The sequence below is a fragment of the Chinchilla lanigera genome, unplaced genomic scaffold (assembly GCF_000276665.1).
Source record: "Chinchilla lanigera isolate Chin_1 unplaced genomic scaffold, ChiLan1.0 scaffold00049, whole genome shotgun sequence".
Lineage (NCBI taxonomy): Eukaryota > Metazoa > Chordata > Mammalia > Rodentia > Chinchillidae > Chinchilla > Chinchilla lanigera.
The window spans coordinates 8823319-8842136 of record NW_004955450.1 but is presented as its reverse complement, the minus strand read 5'-3'; the positions used below and the strand labels follow the sequence as shown (position 1 = coordinate 8842136).

At 54.3% G+C, this 18818-nt stretch overlaps 1 protein-coding gene across 2 annotated transcripts in view; it reads left to right on the top strand.

Moving 5' to 3' along the window:
• Nucleotides 1–133: 133 nt before the first annotated feature.
• Smad3 (SMAD family member 3) overlaps nt 134–18818 on the top strand; it is a 94353-nt gene continuing 75668 nt past the window's right edge. The window contains exon 1 of one of the 2 annotated variants that reach the window (XM_005393692.2): nt 134–339. In XM_005393692.2, the coding sequence (XP_005393749.1) occupies nt 134–339 (206 nt within the window). Of the gene's footprint in view, nt 340–1033; nt 1057–18818 lie in introns of those variants that run through there. The other variant, XM_013518932.1, reaches the window with a different exon arrangement.

Genomic DNA, 18818 nt, shown 5'->3' with positions numbered 1-18818 from the left:
CCCAGGGCCACGGAAGAGGAGAGGAAGGGAAGAGACCAGACGGGGAGAGGAAAGGAACGCGAAGGGAAGGGGCGCGGAGGGCGCGCGGCCGGGCCGGGCCGAGCTCCCCGCCGCCGCGCGCGCCCTCCCCGCCATGTCGTCCATCCTGCCCTTCACCCCCCCGATCGTGAAGCGCCTGCTGGGCTGGAAGAAGGGCGAGCAGAACGGGCAGGAGGAGAAGTGGTGCGAGAAGGCGGTCAAGAGCCTGGTGAAGAAGCTGAAGAAGACGGGGCAGCTGGACGAGCTGGAGAAGGCGATCACCACGCAGAGCGCCAACACCAAGTGCATCACCATCCCCAGGTGGGCGCCGGGGAGGGAGGGCCCCCACCGCCCGTGCCCGCGTCCGGATCCGGGGCCCGCGGCGTCCACGCGGCGCGCTGGCTTCCAGATCGCGGGGCTTTCCCAGCCCCGGGAAAGGGGGTGCCGCGGGGGTCCCCCCACCCCCGGGCTGCGCTGGGAGTTGAGGCCCGCTTTGTTCGGCCCCGGGCCGAGCCCCTCCTCCGCCTCCCGCCCCGCGCGCGGCCCGCGCTCGTGGAGGTGGCCGTGCCCGACCCTTTCTTTCCTCTTTCCCTCCGGCTCGGTCCCCCCGCTCCGTCCCCGACTGGAATGCGGTCGGTACAGCTGGGGCCGTGGGTGAGGAGCGGGAGCCCGGTGATTGACAGATGCCTTCTTCGTTCTTTCTTTGCCTTTGGGATTAGCATTTTTATCGAGTATTTTTAGACTCGGTTGTTCCACTCTCCCGCCCCCTGTGCGCGCACGCACGCACTTTAGTTGCTGCACAGCGCTCCGACTTCCGAGAGGGACAGACCAGCGGCAGAAAACACCGCCCCCCTCCCCGTGTTTGCCCTTCTTGGAGTCTAAGAGATTGCTAGGCGATGGAACCGAGGGGGAAGCGCCCGACAGATAACAAAACCCGCCCCGAAGTGGGCCTCTCTCGGGCCCTCGCATTCCTGCGGAGCCTCCTTCCCAAAGCGCTTTGCCATCTGTCCCGACCTCCTTTATCCTTGCATCGCGCTGGTGAGGTCGGGCGGGCTCACAGATGGCGGGTGGAAGGGGTCAGTGACTTCTCTCCGCTCCCGGGCCTCCCTGTGCTCAGCTCTGCCTGGCTGGGAATTGGGGTGCGGGCACCTTGGCCTCATGCGCAGCCCCCTTTTAAAGTCCGATTGTGAACCAAGGGCGCGCGCGCCACTGGGGGTGGGGGTGGGGCGGGCTCTTGGGGCCCCAGGCTGCAGAGGACCGAGAAGAGGACTTCCAGGGCCCTACCCTGCAGGGATTGTCACCCTCGCTTCTGACTCCATCAAGGGCCACCTGCTGGGGCAGCTGTTCGAGGGCTGCCAGCCGTGACAAGCAGGCACAAAGCAACATCTGTCCCTGAAACCCCAGGCTGCCCTCCTCCTGGAAGTAAATGCCACATATGGTGGGCATACTGATTTTTAAAAGTAGTTTTTGAACCTAACTGGGTGAGTGCGGTCAGCAGAGGGGGAAAGTGATGCCCTGGGCTTGTGATGGGAACCGGAGTTGGCCTCAGGGGTGATGGTGTGATGGGATGGCCAGAGAAGCCTGGGTTTTGGTCCCAGCTCTGGTTCTGGTTTGCTCCGTTTTGTTTCTTGAGACATGGTCTCCTGAGTATTCTAGGATGGCCTCAAACTCAGGGCAGTGATCCTCCTGCCTCAGCCTTCAGAGTGCTGGGATTGCAGGTGTGCACCACGGAGCCAGACCCAGCTGTGGTTCTTCATTCTTTTGGTAGGATAGGGTGGGTGCGAGGCATACTTCTCCATCTGGGGAAGGGACTGTAAGGGCAGGCTGCTCCTAATCCACCTGGGTGCTGGGCAGCCGAGAGCTTTGCATATTGAAGCTGGGGAAAAAAGTGGTATTGATTATAAAACACACAGCTGTGGGAAAGTGTTTCACAATTTGCAAAGTACTTTCACATGGTGTATAAGGTCCTTCAAAGAAAGAAGGAAACCAGCCCCTGGAAAATAGATAAGGCAGTTAGAATTCAGACAGCCTCATTTAAAACTTGAGCAGACTTTGAAAGGGACCCGTGGGAAGGCCAGCACGATTGGTGTCCTGACTGACCCGCTCTTCCTGCTCCCCTGAGCTCGCTGGACCGTGTGACTCTCTGCTGGGAAGGTGGCTCCTGCTAAACCTTTGAGCCGGTGACAGTTTGTGGGGGAGGCCTTGCTTCCCTTGCCCTGGGGAAAGCAGTTTGCCTCGGCAGGGGCAGAGCTTTGGCCTACCTGTTCCCCTTTTGTAGCCCCCCAAGAATGAGGCGTGTGAGTGCTCGGAACGGTTCTCAAGTACCAGCCGGCTTCCTGTGGCCTTCTCACCAGGACCCGGGCGTCTTTTGCACCTTGGGAAGGGCTTTGTCGTCTGTGCTGGGCATTAAACTCGGGCCTTGCTCACGCTGGGCAAGTGTTCCACCACTGAGCTACAGCCCAAGCCCTGAGCAGATCTGAACTTTTCCTTCACCTTTTCTCAGCTAGACAGCCCCAGTTGCTTGGGTGTGAATCTAGAGTGAGTTTCCATGCTTAGATTTCGCGCCCGCATCTCTTGGTCGCCATGTTTCCCTTGGCAACAGCTGCTGCTGTTTTGGTCCTGGGCAGAAAACTGAAGGCCACTTCTTGGGCAGCTGGCTAGCTGGGCTCCGCTGGTGAGACCCTGGTGCCTGCTGGCCTCCGTAGGTTGTGGGGTTGTTTGTCACATTGTCCCTTGCCTGGCCTCATGCTATCTTTGAGAACTAGGGCTTTGGGAAGGAGATGTCATCCCTCTGTGTGTGCGCGCACGTGTGTACGTGCGCACTTTAGAATGCTAAGATCTGGGCTCCTGGGTTTACGGAGTCCTCGGTCTAAGGTGGCCATGACACGCCTGCCTTGCCTGATAGGTAATTATGAGCAGCCCTGGCAACATTTGCCAATTATTGTTGTAGACGTGGGACTTCCACACCGAGTTGTGGCTTCTTTGTTTCCCCAGCTGTAATCTGTTGCAGCGATCAGGGGAGCGGGAGGGACTCACAGGCTTACTCACTGCGATACTGTTGCAGAGCTGGGTGCCGGTGACATGCTAAGAGCGTGACTTAGATGCAGGCCAGCTGTGCAGCAACAGTATCTCGCTGTCCACCTGTTGAACACCTGAGCGAAGCTGCAGGTATCTTCTCCTGTGCCTAAAAACAGAGAGGCGGCTTTTGCCTCCAGGAAGGGAAACTTGGGTCAGGAATGCGGAAGCTTCCTTTCTGATAGACACGGACACCTTGTGCCTCCACCGGGGCAGCTACACCTTGGCTCTGCGGCTGGGAGCCGGAGCCATCTTAACGGCCTGGTTTGTTTGGAAGAGAATTGGGGTTTTCTTGTGTCCCGGCACTGAGTCCAGAGAAAATGGGAGAAATGAACCCAATACCTCGTCTGACACGGGACATCCCTCCTGCTCTGTGCACCTGATCTACAGTGTAGCTGTCGCCTCCCGGGACTTTACCAGGTTACCCTCAGCTGGGGGAGAGAGGAAAAATATCCTCATCCTTCACTCCCAGGATACTGGGTGGCTGACTTGGGGCTGTACCTGGTCCTAGGAGCCCCCTGGTGTTCTTGGGGCACCTTGGCTGCAGCACCCGATAACTGAGTTCCCAGTCAGATGCTCCAGGGTTAGAGTCTGTTGCTTTGGTCGTATTTATTGGGTCCTTGTCATTTCTGAGTCGATATTAGGGCACCAGAGGGGAGTACAGGGGTAAATTCGAGAATGTGCCTGTCCGTGGAGAGCTTACACTTCACTAAGCGAAACTCTAGTGGGGCATTATCTGAATGTCAAACTGCTATTTCTTTTGTACTCACAGCAACCAGAAGAAATTTGGGGGGATTTCTCAGGGGAGAGGAACTGTGGTGTATCTTTTTTTTTTTTTTGTCTTTTTTATTTATTTATTTTTTTTTCCCTGTGGCATCAGTAATTGAACTCAGGACCTTGTGCTTGCCAGGCAGGTGCTTATACCACTGAGCTATATCCCCACCCCTTTTTCATCTTTTTGAGAGAGGGTCTCGCTATGCCGTTCAGGCTGGCCTTGAGCTCGGCTGGCTACAAAGTGAACTTGTTGAACTCGCAAGGATCCTTCTGCCTCAGCCTCCCGAGTGCTGGGATGAAAGGTGTGCGCTACTATACCCGGCTTATGGTGTATCTTTTAAATCTTGTAAAAGTCACTATGGTAGAAAATGGAATAATATCAGCTCTTTGTGTTCTTTGGAAAAAAAAAAAAAGAACAGAGTATTCAAGTTCTACGATGTCATTCTGCTCCCCAGATGGATTTGAGAATTTCCTTAATGTTTCAAAGCCTTCCTGTCTGCACCTGTGAAGTCAGGATTCCATAAGGTGTGGGCACCATGGAGATGTGGTAGCTGTGTGTCCACAGAAGACAGAATTATTCAGTGATTTCTATTCGATGACCAAGGCAGGATCCCTGTTTCAGGAGGCTGAGGCAGGAGGATCACCTTGAGTTCGAGGCCAGCCCGGACTACACAGTGCGGAGGACCCTGTGTGGGCTGGGAGACATTCTTAGCCTCGTATAGAGCATGAGCTGCTGCCAAGGGTACATGATGCGCCCGGCAGTCAGGGACACATTTAACCTGTGGGAGGAGGTGAGGGGTCCGTGTGGGTGGGGAAATAAGAAGAGGACTGGAGTTAGGCTCCAAGGGCAGTGTTTTGGGTCGCACCACATTCGTGGCACATGTTTGAAAGCTGGGAGGAACTGTCCATAAGAATGAGGCCACCATCCTCTGCCTTTTCCTAAACCAAGTGCTGTTGTGCGTGTGTGACCTTGTCATTTGCTGCAGAGGGTCAGTGGGCCAGGTCTGATCGCTTCCATAACTGCAGCATTTTCTCTTTGAAGTACAAAGTAATTTAGTAGCACAAACCTGAAATTCAGGTTTCTTTGGTGGGAGCAGGGACTTTAGATCTGCGAATTTGGAAAATGATTAAGTGGCGGTAAAACGTGGATGGCTTGGAGGGGATGGTGGACGCCTAGCCTTGCAGTTTTGGTGTGACCCACCTTTCCATTTCTTGCTGAAAGTAAGTCTCACAGTTTCTGAACGGACATAAGAATTCAATAATATATTTTCAAAAAGCCTGTGCAAAGATAGAAAGTTTTAAATAACTATCTTATTTGTTTGTTTGCCTTTTGAGACAGGGTCTCACTATGTAGTCCAGGCTGGCCTGGAGCTCAAGGTGATCCTCCTGCCTCAGCCTCCTGAGTGCTGGCTGGGATTACGGGCTTACGCCACCATACCCATCTAAATGACCATTTTAATAATAAAAAAGATCAGTGATTATGGTAGTCATTTAGTTTTGTTGAGGAATCCAAGAAACTGATGAAATTGAGAGATTTAGTTTGAGCTCATCACATCAGGAATCCAAGTAAAATGAGTTTTTAAAAAATAAATATTGGTTTAATAATGTACATATGTGATTGCTGTATTATTATAACAGAAATAAAATTAACACGATTTAATGGAGTGAACGACCATTAATTTCGCTCGTTAATTTATTAGGAGACGTGACTGCTGTTTCACGTGCTGTAGAGCCATTGTTCTGCGTGAACTCCTTTATAAAATAAACAGGACCAAGCAGTGCTTGTGTTACGTGGGAATTAGATTGTATGTCCTCCTTATCTTCTTCATCCACTTGCCCACCCCCCTCCTATAAGTTTACTTTCGGGTTGGAAGGCAGCTTTCTTCATGAATAAGGCTCATAAATAGGTATAATTAACTTCTGTCCTGGTCTCCCCTGCTGTATTGACTGATTTAAAATGAGACAGAAACATGGAAAAATAACCTCACTCCTCTCTTCAAATTCCCATCTGGTATAATGTTGGTGACTGGAAGGAGAATTGCCGGGAAGGCTGCTCCAGCAGGCCCCGAATTAGCCACTCGTAGACGGAGCATGAGGAAGATTAGCGACCTTGCAGACCCTGGGTGCTGATGGGCTGTCGGAGGGTACCGGGCCCTCCCTAGGGAGGCCTGCCATCTCCCCTTGCCGCCAAATACCTCCTGGGCCTGGGCTTTCCACTGCCCTGCCTTCAGGGAGCGAGTTCCTGGGAACAGTTACCATGCTAAGCCCACCCTGCACAACTGTGGCTTCCGGTTATCTTTGATTCCGAGAGAACTTACCCAGTTGATCCTTGCACTTTCCTTCAAGGCACCTTCCACGTGTAACCGCCTGCCTCCGCCGGGGAACGGGCAACAGAATGACTAAGGCGGCGCTGTCTCGCCTGCCACAGCCTCGAGTCTGCTGGCTGTTAAACAGGGGTCCTTTGGCATCGTAATAATGCGCTATGTGTTCAGTCTTTAGCTAATTTGTAAATACTGTCTTCTTAGTGCTAAGAAACCAAATCCCCCAAGCTCTGCAGTTTATGGGCTCCTGACAAAGATAACTGTGTGTGTGTGTGTGTGCGCGCGCGTGTGCACGCACGTGTGCACACATGCACACACGTATGACACATTATTCTTTGTTTGATTTGATTAACAGTTGGAGAAATAGCACATCGAGCCCTACTGTCCGCTGTTGATGATCCGAGGTCCCTGCTGTAAACAGCAGCCTTCCACGGTGGCACATGGCTGGGCAATATTTTGACAGAGAGACTCAGTGTAAAATGAAAACAGAGTAAAAAGCCTATTAATTAAGATGCTTGGCTGATTCTGGACTAGGCTGAAGTTTGTCTAGCAGGACTTTTCTCCCCGTAAATGCTATCACAGAAAAAAAATGACTTACTAAGCAAGGCTGGTGGGGACATATTTTGGAGGCAGAAGCCAGACCTTGGTAGGTCACAGACTGAGCCCACCCTACCCAACTGTGGTTTCCAGTTGTCCTGGATTGGGTTTTGGTTAGCTGTGTGACATGGGGCCAGCCACTTTCCCTCTCTGGGCCTGAGATGTCTTCAGCTGGAAAGCGGGCTAGATAAGCCTCACTTGGGGGGCCTTTCTAATGCTAATTTCATTTTTTTTTTTTTTTTTTGCCAAGCATTTTGGAGGGCTCCTTTTTATACACATCCAGTTGATGAGTGAATCACAGATCTGTCTTATGTATTGTTCCAACACCCAATCAGGCTGGTGCCAATTAATTTATATAAGGGAAAGTACTAAAACTATAATTTAGTCCTTCTTCCTTCCCCTGTGCCTCCGAACCAGTGAAATTGAACTACAAAGGAATACAAAAATAACCGAGTGCTAGGATAAAGCCTCAGCGCTGTCTTCAGATACACTGAACGATTTTTGTTCCTTTGTTGCTGGTGTTTTTTTTTTTTTTTTTTGGCTTTTCTGAAAGCAGGAAGTTTACTTAAACTAATGACCACAGAGGCCTAAAAACGGTGCCATGGAAGAGGTGGGCATGCTGCTAGAGGATACCTGTGGAAATGTTTGCTCAAATGTCAAGGTTTACCCAGGAAGCTCCCTCTACTTATTTTCAAGCCTCTATATAGAGAGAGACGGCCCTTGATTGCGTAAGCGAGCGCCTTTGTTATGCAGCAGAGAGGTTCTGAGTTTAAACCCAGGCTGGGAAAGGAAAAGCCAGTCTCCTGGGGTGGTGGTGGGTCTCTCTCTCCCTCTGATACCTCTCCCTGTCTACAGCTGCTAAGCCTCTCTCTGAGACACAGTATACAGGTAGCCATCAGTCTGGTGGCTTTTCCTGTTAAAAAGGGTTACATCCCCAACTGCGAAGCTGAGTTGGGGGCGGGGAGGGGGGGGGTCTTTTTATTTATTTATTTATTTTGAAAATCGGGCCTTCGAAAATAGTCATGCCTTTTGGGTGTGTGTTTTTGAAAGGTCTGTTTTTACGCTGTCACAGCTCAAAAATGCCAAAAGGCATTTTTTCCTTAAAAAATCACCCCTGGGCTGATCCCAAATGTGGAGTAATGCATCCAGAAAGGGCTTTGTGAGTAGTTACAGGGCTGATGGAGGCAATGGGGATTTTCCTTTTTCTTTAGGCTCTTCTCAGGAGGTTCCTCTGTCTTAGCCTGTCGGTGCGGACGAGAGGTCACCCTGCTCCTCGGTGCTCCTGGGGAGGCAGGGCCGTTCTGGCCTGTCCTGCTCCCCCTTCTAGTTCTATGTGGAGCCATTTCTGTGTCCCCAGACAGGTTCTTCACTTATTCCCTGGGAGCTCGGGGAGTGCGCAGTGAAGCAGAGAGAGCCCGGACAGCCAGGCTGACAGTTCCTGGCCGTGTGCCAGCCTTGGGGACATCTGTGTGCATTGAGCCCCAGTTTCCCCACCTGCGAAAGGGGAATTGCGCCACCTCCCTCATCTACGTCAGCCTGAAGGAGCCAGGACATGTCAAGTCCTCGGCCAGTGTGCGGAGCTCCCAGCACACAGCAGGTGCTTAGTTAATGCTCGATGAGGGGAAGTTGGGCTGATGTCCCTGAGCTCCACAAGGGGCCCCCCGTGCACACTTGCTGTGGGAGCTCACTGCTAAGGAAGGCTCAGTTTAGATAGGGGCTCCCTCCAACACACACACACACACACACGTAGACACCCATGCTGTTTGTTGACCTAGGCCTCAGGGTCCCTTTTGAAAGAGAAACCATTCATTTGCTTTGTGGTTCTGCCACCCTCTCCCCCACTTCTCTATCTCCATTTTAAAACTGTTTGGTTGACTAAAAATAATAGTATGGAAAACAAACTTTGATGAATCAGTGCTCCTGGGCGGGGGATGGGTAAGGTCCCGAAGCAGAAACGAGGTGACTCACACCCTGGTCACTGATAGCTGCCCGAAAGTGCACCGACATGCGTGGTGTTTACCCGTGCTGGTGCTTTCTGGGCCCGGCTGGGAGGCACTTCCGGCTCTGCCTAGGAACCACCTGGCCTACCAGCTGGCCGGGCTGTGCGGTGGGAACTCACGGCTCTGACGTGACCTGGACTTGGGCAGTGGGACCTGCACTGCGTCTGTCCTTAGGGCCAGCTGTGTGAGCAGCGACAGGAGGCACCTGTCCTGCAGGAGGCACCCGTGCTGTGGTCCCTCTTCACGGGGCAAGAGGTGGACGGGCACAGGGGACAGGGGACAGGCCCGTCTTCACCCACACCTTCTCCTTCTAGACCCTACTCAGGGCCTGGCCATGGCACCCCCACCTGCCCCTGTCCTTGGATGCTCCTAAGGGTCGGGCAAGGGGTGCAGAGGGCTGGGGAGCAGCTACTCCAGCTGGTGGCCTCGGGAGTTTGCCTGGTGTATGGGGGCCAGAGACCCCGGCTGGGTCTTGCTGAGCCTCTGTGTTCTGTGGTGAAACCAGAGGGTCAGAGGATTGCGAATTGAGGGGAACCGGACTCCCAGGTCACGTGGTGGCGTTCGTCGAGGCCGGTGCTGGGGCACGTCTTGGTTTGCTGCTTGTTTCTCGCTCTCGCTGTGTGAAATGTGGCGGTGGCGTGCAGGTCACCCGAGAACCCTCCCCGAGACGCATGAGCGGCAGCAGCAGGCCCGTGTTCGCACTGTCACGCAGTTGTGAGGTCGCAGCTGAGGCCCAGCCTGGGTGGCAGCGTGGTGGGAAGCCAGGACTGAATCTCCCTCACCTGCAGCCAGGCCAGAGTGAGAGAAGGAGGCGTAGGCCAACTGGGCAGAGCCAGGCAAAGCGCCGGGTGCTGGGTGTGCGCTTGTCCGGAATAGGAGTTTTTGGAACTCCTTTGGCTTTGGGCTGGGCCTCAGGACACCACATGAAGTTCAGTCTCCGAGCATCCCAGGAGCACAGAGGGACTCCGGTAGCTGCCACAGCCGGGGTGGGACCCTGGGAGAGGTGATCTAGTGAAGGTCAACCAGAGTGTCCCTTGGGAGACCGGAGGAAGATCACCCAGCCCAGGGGTGCTGGAAGGCTTCACAGGGGGTGCTGTATAAATGGGGCCCTGAGGGATGCATAGGAGTGTTGGCATCGGGTGGGAGGTGTGTGAGACACAAGCCAGACAGAGTGAGGAAGGGCCTGGTGTTGGAGGACACAGGACAGCCCAGGGAGTCAAGCCTGGGAGAGGGAGTGGCTGGCGACAGTCGGGTGGATACTGCCAAGCACTCTGGAAGGTCAGGCCTGGCATCTGAACCTGGCTGTGTTGGGCCCGGGAGACGCTAGGGCCAGGGAGTGGTGTGGCCAAGCTGCCAGCCCGTTCCTATTTCGCTTCCTGCCCTGGCCCGGTGGCCAGTAACGGCAAGTTTTCTGCCCGAGTTATCCAGGTCAGAGCCATAATCCCTTACACCACCATGTGGACAGCTTTAGGCTATGTCTGGACCGGGTTGAAAATAGTGTTTTGTTGGCCATCAGGAGAGAAGACGCGGTGTTTGGCCAGGAGGGCTCCGTGAGCTGCGAGTTCAGGTAATTAGCCGGTGAGTCACGGCGAGGCTCCCTGGGGAAACGGACTGGGATGTCACTGGGCTCCGTGTGATGCCTGGAGCCCCCAGCAGGGGCCCTGAGATCCCCGTTTCCTTCGGGTGGCCCATGTGGAGGCCCGTGCTGCGATCTGAGCCTGCCTGTGCTCTCCCTGAGGTGACAGTGTGGTATCCGTGATCAGCAACGGCCTCTGTTCCCCGAGGAGAGAGTACAACAGTGTCAGTCCCCGCAGTTCATGGATTTTTACTGTTGAGAGCGAACACAAATCACATTTACCGTTTGAGGATTGTGTACAGTTGACCTTATCAGGCTTTCGCTGTTGTTGATCTGAGTTGGTAGGTTTTTGAAAGATGATTTTGTGTCCCTGGACTGATTCTGGTACAGGGGCCATATTTGGGGACATCCCTAGAGACCTGCACCTCCAGCCGAGATGTGGGGCAGCAGATTGCAGTAAAGCCTGAGTTCAAATCCATGTCTTCCACTTACAGTGCTGGTGACTGGGTGAGTCTCTTAGTGTCTCTGAGTCTCTCTTCCCTCATGAGTGAAGTAGCCTCGGTAGGCTTGTCGCGGGTACTTATTCAGGTCAGCTACTGCATTCAAAGCAGCATCAGCTACTATTCCCTGATGAAGCCCAGTGCTGTAGTATTGCTAGCACCCTTGCAACAGCAACGGGGTTGGACTTCTGAGCTCACACCCAGCTTTCCACAGAGACCTTAGAGAAAGCATCAGCCATGCCGAAATCCCACGGAAGGGTGAGCTCAGGGTGTGTGTGTGCTGGTGCTTAGGCCGGGAAGCTCGGCTGTGCCGTCGCTCTTGGCTTTGTTCAAGGATTTGCGTGTGAAGACGGTGGGGTCGCACTGCTGACGTCAGCACCTACCCGGTCGTGTTCCCGGGTGATGTTGGTCTGTGCTGTGTGCTGGGTGATGCAGGTGGTGACTGCCCGCCGGATGGCGGGGCTGGGTTGTGCTGGGTCTTGTGCCTAAATGCAGGGCTCCGGGGAGGCTGGGCAGCCCATGTCCATGGAGCAGATGGCTACAGCTTTTGTGTCAGCGGCAGAGCGGGAGTGTGACCTCAGATCTCTGTCCTCAGCTCCATAACTGCCTGAGAAAGAGCGCCGTGCTTAGCTCTGTATGTAAAGCCATGAAATTAGTATTTTTCTCCTTTTGCAAATGTGACAAACAAGCCTCAGTTCACTTAGGAAAGCTGCTTTGGCGTTGTGATGAGGGGTGCAGCTGGATCTGTCCCTTTGTACACTTGAGGGGACCATGTCATGGATCAAACCACAAAGGACATTCCCGAGGGCTAAGAGGACAGCACTGTGAATGAGTGTGGCCAGACATCCGGGTAAGCCCAGCCAAGCGGCCACCTGTGCCACGGCCCTGCGTGCCAGTGACGGTGGCACCTTTGTTCCATGGGGGACCGAGCGAGTACTCGTTGTTGTCCTGGGTTAAGGGCCCGGCCTCAGGTCTGCCGTAAGTTGGCAGCATGATGTGGTACCACAGGACGAGACCTTAGCGATGGTTCTCCACCGCAGTTGCCACTAGAGCTGCGTTGGCTGCAGTCAGAGTTCGAGGACATGAGGCTGTGCCGATGGCTTCTCTGCAGGGAGGGGACAGGGTGGGAGTGAGTGTACACGGACTGTGTATGGGGGGGTGCAGGAGATATCTGCACCCTTGTCTAGCCTGTCCCTTTGAAACGCAGGAGAGGACACCAGGCCTAGTGTAGCCTTGGGTGACATTTAATGGCCAGGGCAGAGACTTTTGCTGGGGGCCGGGTCTCTCCTGCCCCCCTGCTGTGTTTCAGCAAGGGCCTCAGATACGGTGACAGTTGAGTGGATAACCCTGCTGGAGAATTTTGGGAGGTGGCATTTAAAAATAACACAGGCATGGCTTTCCTGGGTCTTGGATTGCGGCAGATGCAGACTGTGCCAGGCTCGTGGAGCCTGGGTGTGGTCACTTGGTGGTCCCCGTGCCGGCGGGGCTTTCTGTAGAGGACACCTGGGGACTGCGCAGGTCACCTCTGCTTCATTTTCTCAGAGCTTGCTTTTGCGGTTGTGTAAATCTAACCCTTTTTCTCGTGCCCCAAATAATGAATCGGAAGTCCAGAGCAGGCCTTCCTTCTCTAAATGGTCCAAGCCAGCTGTGGCTGCAGGGGAGGCCGTGTCTACTGAGCTTGCGGAGAGCAGCTGAGGTGACGGGGAGAACGCGACAGGCCGAGAAGAGTGGAATGTCCTTGCGAATCGAGCTCAGCACTTGCTTGGAGAACTGCATCTGCGACTGGCTTTCTGGCCAGCCACCTCGGTGGCCCTGCCGGCTCTCATAAATAGAATAGCACGCACTTCCCCTTTCGTGTCCTGCAGACACCAGAGGCGGGTGTGGCGATGGTACGGGCACGGTCTGCACTGCTGTGTCATCATGTGAACCCAGCCCGGGATGGACCCTGCATTTGTGTCTCCTGGCCGTCGGCCCCGCTGCCCCAAAGCGGAGGCCCTCAGGCTCTGGGGGCCTGGATTCTGCAGTGAGTCAGGCCCCTGCTCTCAGCTGCTTCCCGCCTTCTCCGGTTGGGATGCTTCTGGCGGAGAGTCATCTGAAACTGAAGAAGAACTTCCCGGGGCAGGACGTGTGCAGTTCTGCAGCAGTCGGAGGCAGGCATGGCTCAGGTATCAGATAGACTCCGGAGCCGTCCACCTTTCTGCCTTTTATCTTCAGCCCAGTGGTCTTCGAACTTGTCCCCTCATGGTCCACAGATGGCCGCAGCTATTGCATATGTGACCCTCTTCCAGCAGTCAACCCCAGGGGCAGAAAAGGCGCCTGCTGCTTGGTGAGTTTCTAGCTGGGAAGAAAATCTTTCCTGGAACCTCACTGTACATCACTGGTCAGTGTCACGTCACACACAGTCAGTGGCAGAAAGAGTGCATTGGCACAAGGCTGCTGTGGGGTACAGTCTCATTCTTGGACCCGTTAAGGGAACTCACTGTGGTGCTGGGCGCTTAGTGCATTTTAATGATTACCAATGCCTCACCGCTATCCGAGGGTATAACGGGAACCAAATCGGGGGCCAGGTCCTGCCCGCGCAAAGCTCCTTGTAGTTATTGAGGTGGAGGGGCAGTTCTGTAACTTTGCTGGAGACAGGCTGGTTGTAGCCGTCTCGGGTGGCTCGGGAAGCTTTGCAGAAGGTGTTAGATTGTGCCTCAGGGAGACAACCGGAAGGGAGGCCTGAGGACCACACATTTTGTGACCCACGCCAGAGCCTTTCAAGCAGTTCCAATTTCTGCCTGTGCGCCTCTGTGCATCGGATTTTCCTGTTGACAAAGTGAAGCTGAAGACAGGCCCTGGAGTGTGGGTATGGTGCGGGGCAGGGAGCAGAGCCGAAGCCGCTTCCGGTGGGGGAGGGGATTCTAAAAGCATCCTGCAGGGTTCAAGCCTCAAGAAGGTACAGAGTAGACTTTCATGTTCAGTGCCCTGTGCGGCTTGGTTTGAATCTGCTGGATGCTTTCTCTGAAAGCACATCTGTGAGGAAATAAAAACTCTATAAATGTTTGGTGGTGAAAAGCAGGGCCGGCTGATTCTCGCTATGACTCTTGGCTGTTTTCGGGTGGGGTGTTCTGCAGATGTGGGGAGCCCTTGGGTCTTCTCAGCACAGGGAGCTCGCAGCTCCCTTCAGGTCTGCAAGCGTCTGTCCCAAGGCCTCGCGTTTTATTTTCCTGTTGATCTAAGCGCTGGGATCACTTGGGCTCCCCGGGGAACATCTCAAAGCTCAGAAAAGATGTTGGCTTGAGGTTAGCCTGTTTTTCTTGCTTGATTGAAAGAGTTGCTATTTTAGCTTTGTTTAAACGTCGAGCCCCCTCCTGATCCAGGGTAGGGTGGCATGGAGACCTCACGCTTCCGCAAACGTGTGCGGTTGTCCTCCGGCTGCCTCGTGTGGCCCGGCACGGACAGGCCCCTTTCAGCGTAGGCCTGGAACCGGAGCAGCTTCTTTTCCTGAAAATTGTCAGGTTTCCAAGAGTGGTGGCCAGGTGAGCCTGGGCATGAAACCGAGCTAAGTGTCCCTGTGTGAGGCCGGTTCTGTTGGATGAGCCTGGGTTCTGGAGTTAATGGTGCGAGCTCACCGCTCGCAGCAGGGAGGGGCTGTCAGCCCGTGGGGACCGGGCAGGGGCAACCCTTTGTGTAACCACGCTATGGACCCGTGGTCTCCAATGTTTACCAGTGCCTGTTTATGAGAGGGAAGTGCGGTCATAATTCTATCTCTCTTGTGGGCTGTATGGTTGCCTTCCTGGGGCTCGTGTGGGAAGTGGTTACCGTTAGGAAGAGGATGAAATAACACCGTTCACAAAGGGCCTTTGATCCAGGGATCCTTGTGAATGTCCGCATTTGGTCACTGTGCTTTTTATTTTTGTTTTTTTTTGTTGTCTGCTTTAGCCTAAGTGACATGAAAATCACACCAGGTGTGGGACGTTGCTCTCCCAGCTGGGCAGAGTCAGAATTGCAGGTCAGACTTCTGTCTCTGGGGAGGGGTCCCTGATGGCCATTGTGGGGATGACTTCTGGCTTAAGAGCTAGAGGCCCTCAGCACTGGCAGCTGTCTCGGTATTGATACCCAAGCACATCCCTGGCACCCCTGAATTTGATTGTGGGCCGTTTACTCCTCCTCCTCCTGCACACTGCTTGCTTGCTTGCTTGCTTGCTTTATTTTTTGTGGTACCGGGAATCGAACTCACGATCTCACGCTTGCCAGACAGGCGCTTGTTCCACTGAGCTATATCTCTGGCCCTCCTCTTTTTATTTAATTAGTTAATTAGTAATTATTTTTGAGACAGGGTCTCTCTGTCTAGTTTAGGCTGGCTTTGGACTCACTATGTAGCCCAGTGGGGCCTTGAACTCGCAGCGATCCTTCTGCCTCAGCCTCCTAAATGCTGGGATTATAGCGGTTCACTACCACACCTGGCTTCAATTTAGATTATTTACTGAGCTACTTCTGTTGGTTCTGGGAGTGGGGTGCCACCAGACATACCTCTGGGGACCGCAGACATGTGGTAGATTTGGAACGTCGTGGTGGCCCGGCCTGAGGGTCTGGGCCAGGCTGGGGAGGGTCAGGCTGCAGGTGAGGGCTCTGAGCACACCTTCCCCATGCTTGGAGGCACCAGTTGTCCCGCAGCCCGGCTTCCGTACACAAGGAAAGGAAGGGGAACAGGTTCGCAGGTTGGTTAGAGATTTCGAAAGCAACAGCCAATGCTCTCGTATCCACCAGAAAGCAGAACCCACTGCTGGCTCAGCCTCTCACACCCACAGCTTAGTGGGGTGTCCTTTCAGACAGGGCCGGCTCTGTGCCGATGGCTTTTCCCAGAACCTCGCCAGCGGCAGGTAGAGCCTCTGAGGGCTCCCGCTGGGCATGGCGCTGGGGAATCCAAGAGGCGACCGCACCATCTTAGCTCTGAAGCATTTTAAGGCCGCTGAGGAGCTGACCTACAAAGGCACACGGCTGGGGACAGTCGAGCGGGGGACAGCCGGGCAGTCATCCGTGCTGTCTCTGTCCCCTACACCAGACGGGGCTCCCTGTGACTCGGAGGAGAGCGGATGAGGCGCCCGGCTCGTGTGCACCAGTTCTGTGACCAGGGGTGAGTCACTTAGCGACTCCAGGCCTCTGGCTTCCTCTTCTGTAAACTGAAGGCGTTGTTTAGCAGGATTTTAACGTTTCTTTCACCTTAAAAATTCAAATTCCTGCACTTGTGTTCAAAGAAATGACTTTTACTCATTTTGATAGTTTCAGAATCACAGTGTGATCACTCCGGGGCCCGTAATTGAGGACAGGATGGAAAGAGGTTGGGGGTTCCAAGGAAGGCATGGTGGCTCAGACTCCTGCTTCCTTCCGATCCACACTTGAATTTGGGGTCACCTTAGCTGGTCCTCACCTTGGCCTTTTTTTTTTTTTTTTTTTTTTTTGAGACAGGATCTCGCTACGTAGCCCACGCTGGCTTCTAACTTGCAGCGATCCTCCTGCCTCAGCCTCCTGAGTGCTGGGATTATAGGCCTGCGCTGACACACCGGCTCCCTTTGGCTACATTCTGATGCTCAGACCAGTGAATTCAGGTTGGGGGCTGGAAAGTGAGTACTTTTGCATTTTCCCAGGTGACTGTGTAGCCGAGGCTGAGAACTGAAGCTGTAGACGCTTATGTAAAGCTGTGGTTCCGCGTGATGGGTGCATGTCCCTGGTGGAAAGTGATCGTAGTTGATTGGAAAAAAAAAAGCATCCTCACCCTGAAAGAAAAGAGGGCTGGGTTCTGGGCGTGTGCTGGTTTGGTAATCTCGGCTGCTGCTGAGTCCCCGGCCTGAGGTTTAGAGACCCACTTGTCTGTATCTCTGGGTCAGTGGTTTTTCAGTGTCTTTGAAGTAGGGGAACCATCTGTCGCTGATTATTTCTATTCAGGAAACTCAGAATACTGAGGGGGTGGGGCAGGCGTGGGTGAAACAGACCACTCCACACGCCCGCGCTTTCTTCATGAAACTGAGAGGTCTTGCCAGCACCGGCAAACCTTCATGTCAGGTTCCTGGCAGCGCCCCATGTGCTCCCAGGGCACGCAAGGCTGTCGGAGTGTGCGCTCTCGGCCGGTGCCTCGGGGCAAGGGTCCCTGTCTTTGTCCGCAAGTGTCCTTCCACATCAGCTGTCCCATCTATAAACTCCGCTGTTGGTGCCTCATGGGTTCTGGCCGCTGCTGAGGATTCTTTACTCCAGCCTCAGAGGCCTGATGGGGCACAGCTGCCTGGATTAAAACCGCAACCGGAAGACAGGGAAAGGGTGGCTGGGTTGGATGCTGTCGTCCAGGTCCAGGGTGGATTGCTCGGTGGGAGGAGGACAAAGATAGAGACGCGGAATGAGCCTTAGGGAGGAGAATTTGTCGACTCTGATTAACCCAAGGGGTTTTGCAGGTGAAGCGGGGTGGTGGTAAGCTCTGTCCGCCCGTCTTTGAGGTGCAGGTGTAGGCACAGATGGGGCTGCTGTCTTTCCAGAGGAATGAGGCCTCATCAGGTGAGTGTGCAGCAAGCCAAGCAGGGTGCTTAGAGGAAAGCAGGGCATAGGGTTTGAAGCACCAAGAGACAGTGATGAAGGCCTCTATGCTGTGGTCACGCGGTGAGTAACGTAGGGACCCAGAAACCACGGGGGGTGGGGGGGATGGCAGAAGCGTGACACACAGGTCGCCTGCAGAGTGTGTGTCTTCTCCCCTCTCACCAGATGCCAGGGCTCTCTCTGGAGGGGCAGGCGCCCTGGTGGGCACCTCATTGCCAGTGAGAATGAATGACTATGTCCTTGCCCCTGAGAAATGTTCTGAAACAGCTTTCAGGAACACATTACCCCCAGGAGTTTCCTTTTCCACCAAGGCAAGAGGTGGCCTCCTCCAGGGTCTGCTTTAACGGTTACCCTCTGCCCACCTGTTTCCTGCATAGCTGCAGTTGGAAAGTCGTCCCTCTCTGTGCCCAGAAATCCATGTACCTCGTATGTCTTCCGTGCCCCCTCTCCATCACGGCTACGTTTTGGGTGTCGCTTTGTCCCGTGAGCTAGTCGTTGATCATCATAAATGCAGGACTGGCTCTGGTGTGGCCAAAGCTGTTCCTTCTTGGCGGGTCATTTCTCTGGGGTTCCTGGTCATGCACCGAGTGTTATCGGGGCAGGTAAGATAGCTGCATGTAGGGCAAAGTTCCTGCTTCCTCCGGTGGGGTGGCAGCAACATGATAGCTACCTGTGTGTGTGTGTTTTAAAAAGCCCTGTATTTTCTGGGCACCAGAGCTTAAGGTTCCAGTAAACAGCTCCCTTTTTACTCTGCCTTTTAATTTTGGTCTCTGCGCTCTGAGATTGCCTTGCTGTGATGCCAGCCCTGCCTGGAATGGGTGGTGAGCCAGCCAGCCCTGGGGAGGCTGAGAGTGGATCAGGTTCTGAGAGTCACTCCTGTCCAGTTGATTGACAGCTCTTGGAGAAGGACAAAAATAGAAACCTTGAGCTGGGTGGGGAGGGCACATGCATGTGTTAGTTTATCCCTTGTATCACCTTAGAGGCAGGAGGAGGCCTGCTGGGTGTACTCTGCTTGGTGTTTGCCTGTGTTGGTTGCTGGAGGTTCAGCCTTAGGACTGGCTCTCCTGGGAGCCTGTGGCTTGGAGGATGGGCACAGGGGGTTGGCCAGTGCCGAGTGGATCTCCTGATGGACTTGCGGAGCTCCTGCTGTACTTGCTTAGCTCTGCGCCTTGGATGGAGGTAGTAGGCGGAAGGGTGGGCAGGAGCAAGGGCAGCCACGCTGGAGGAAAGTGTGCATTGGAAGTGTGGAAACACGTGCAAGAGAGAGGCAGGCAAAGCCGAGGGAGAGAAACCTGCGAAGGCAGCAGAGCCGCCTTGGGGCTGGTGCTGTTTTGGAACAGGAGGGAGGGAGCAACTTGCAGCCCGGCCTGGGAGCATGCGCTGTAGAGAG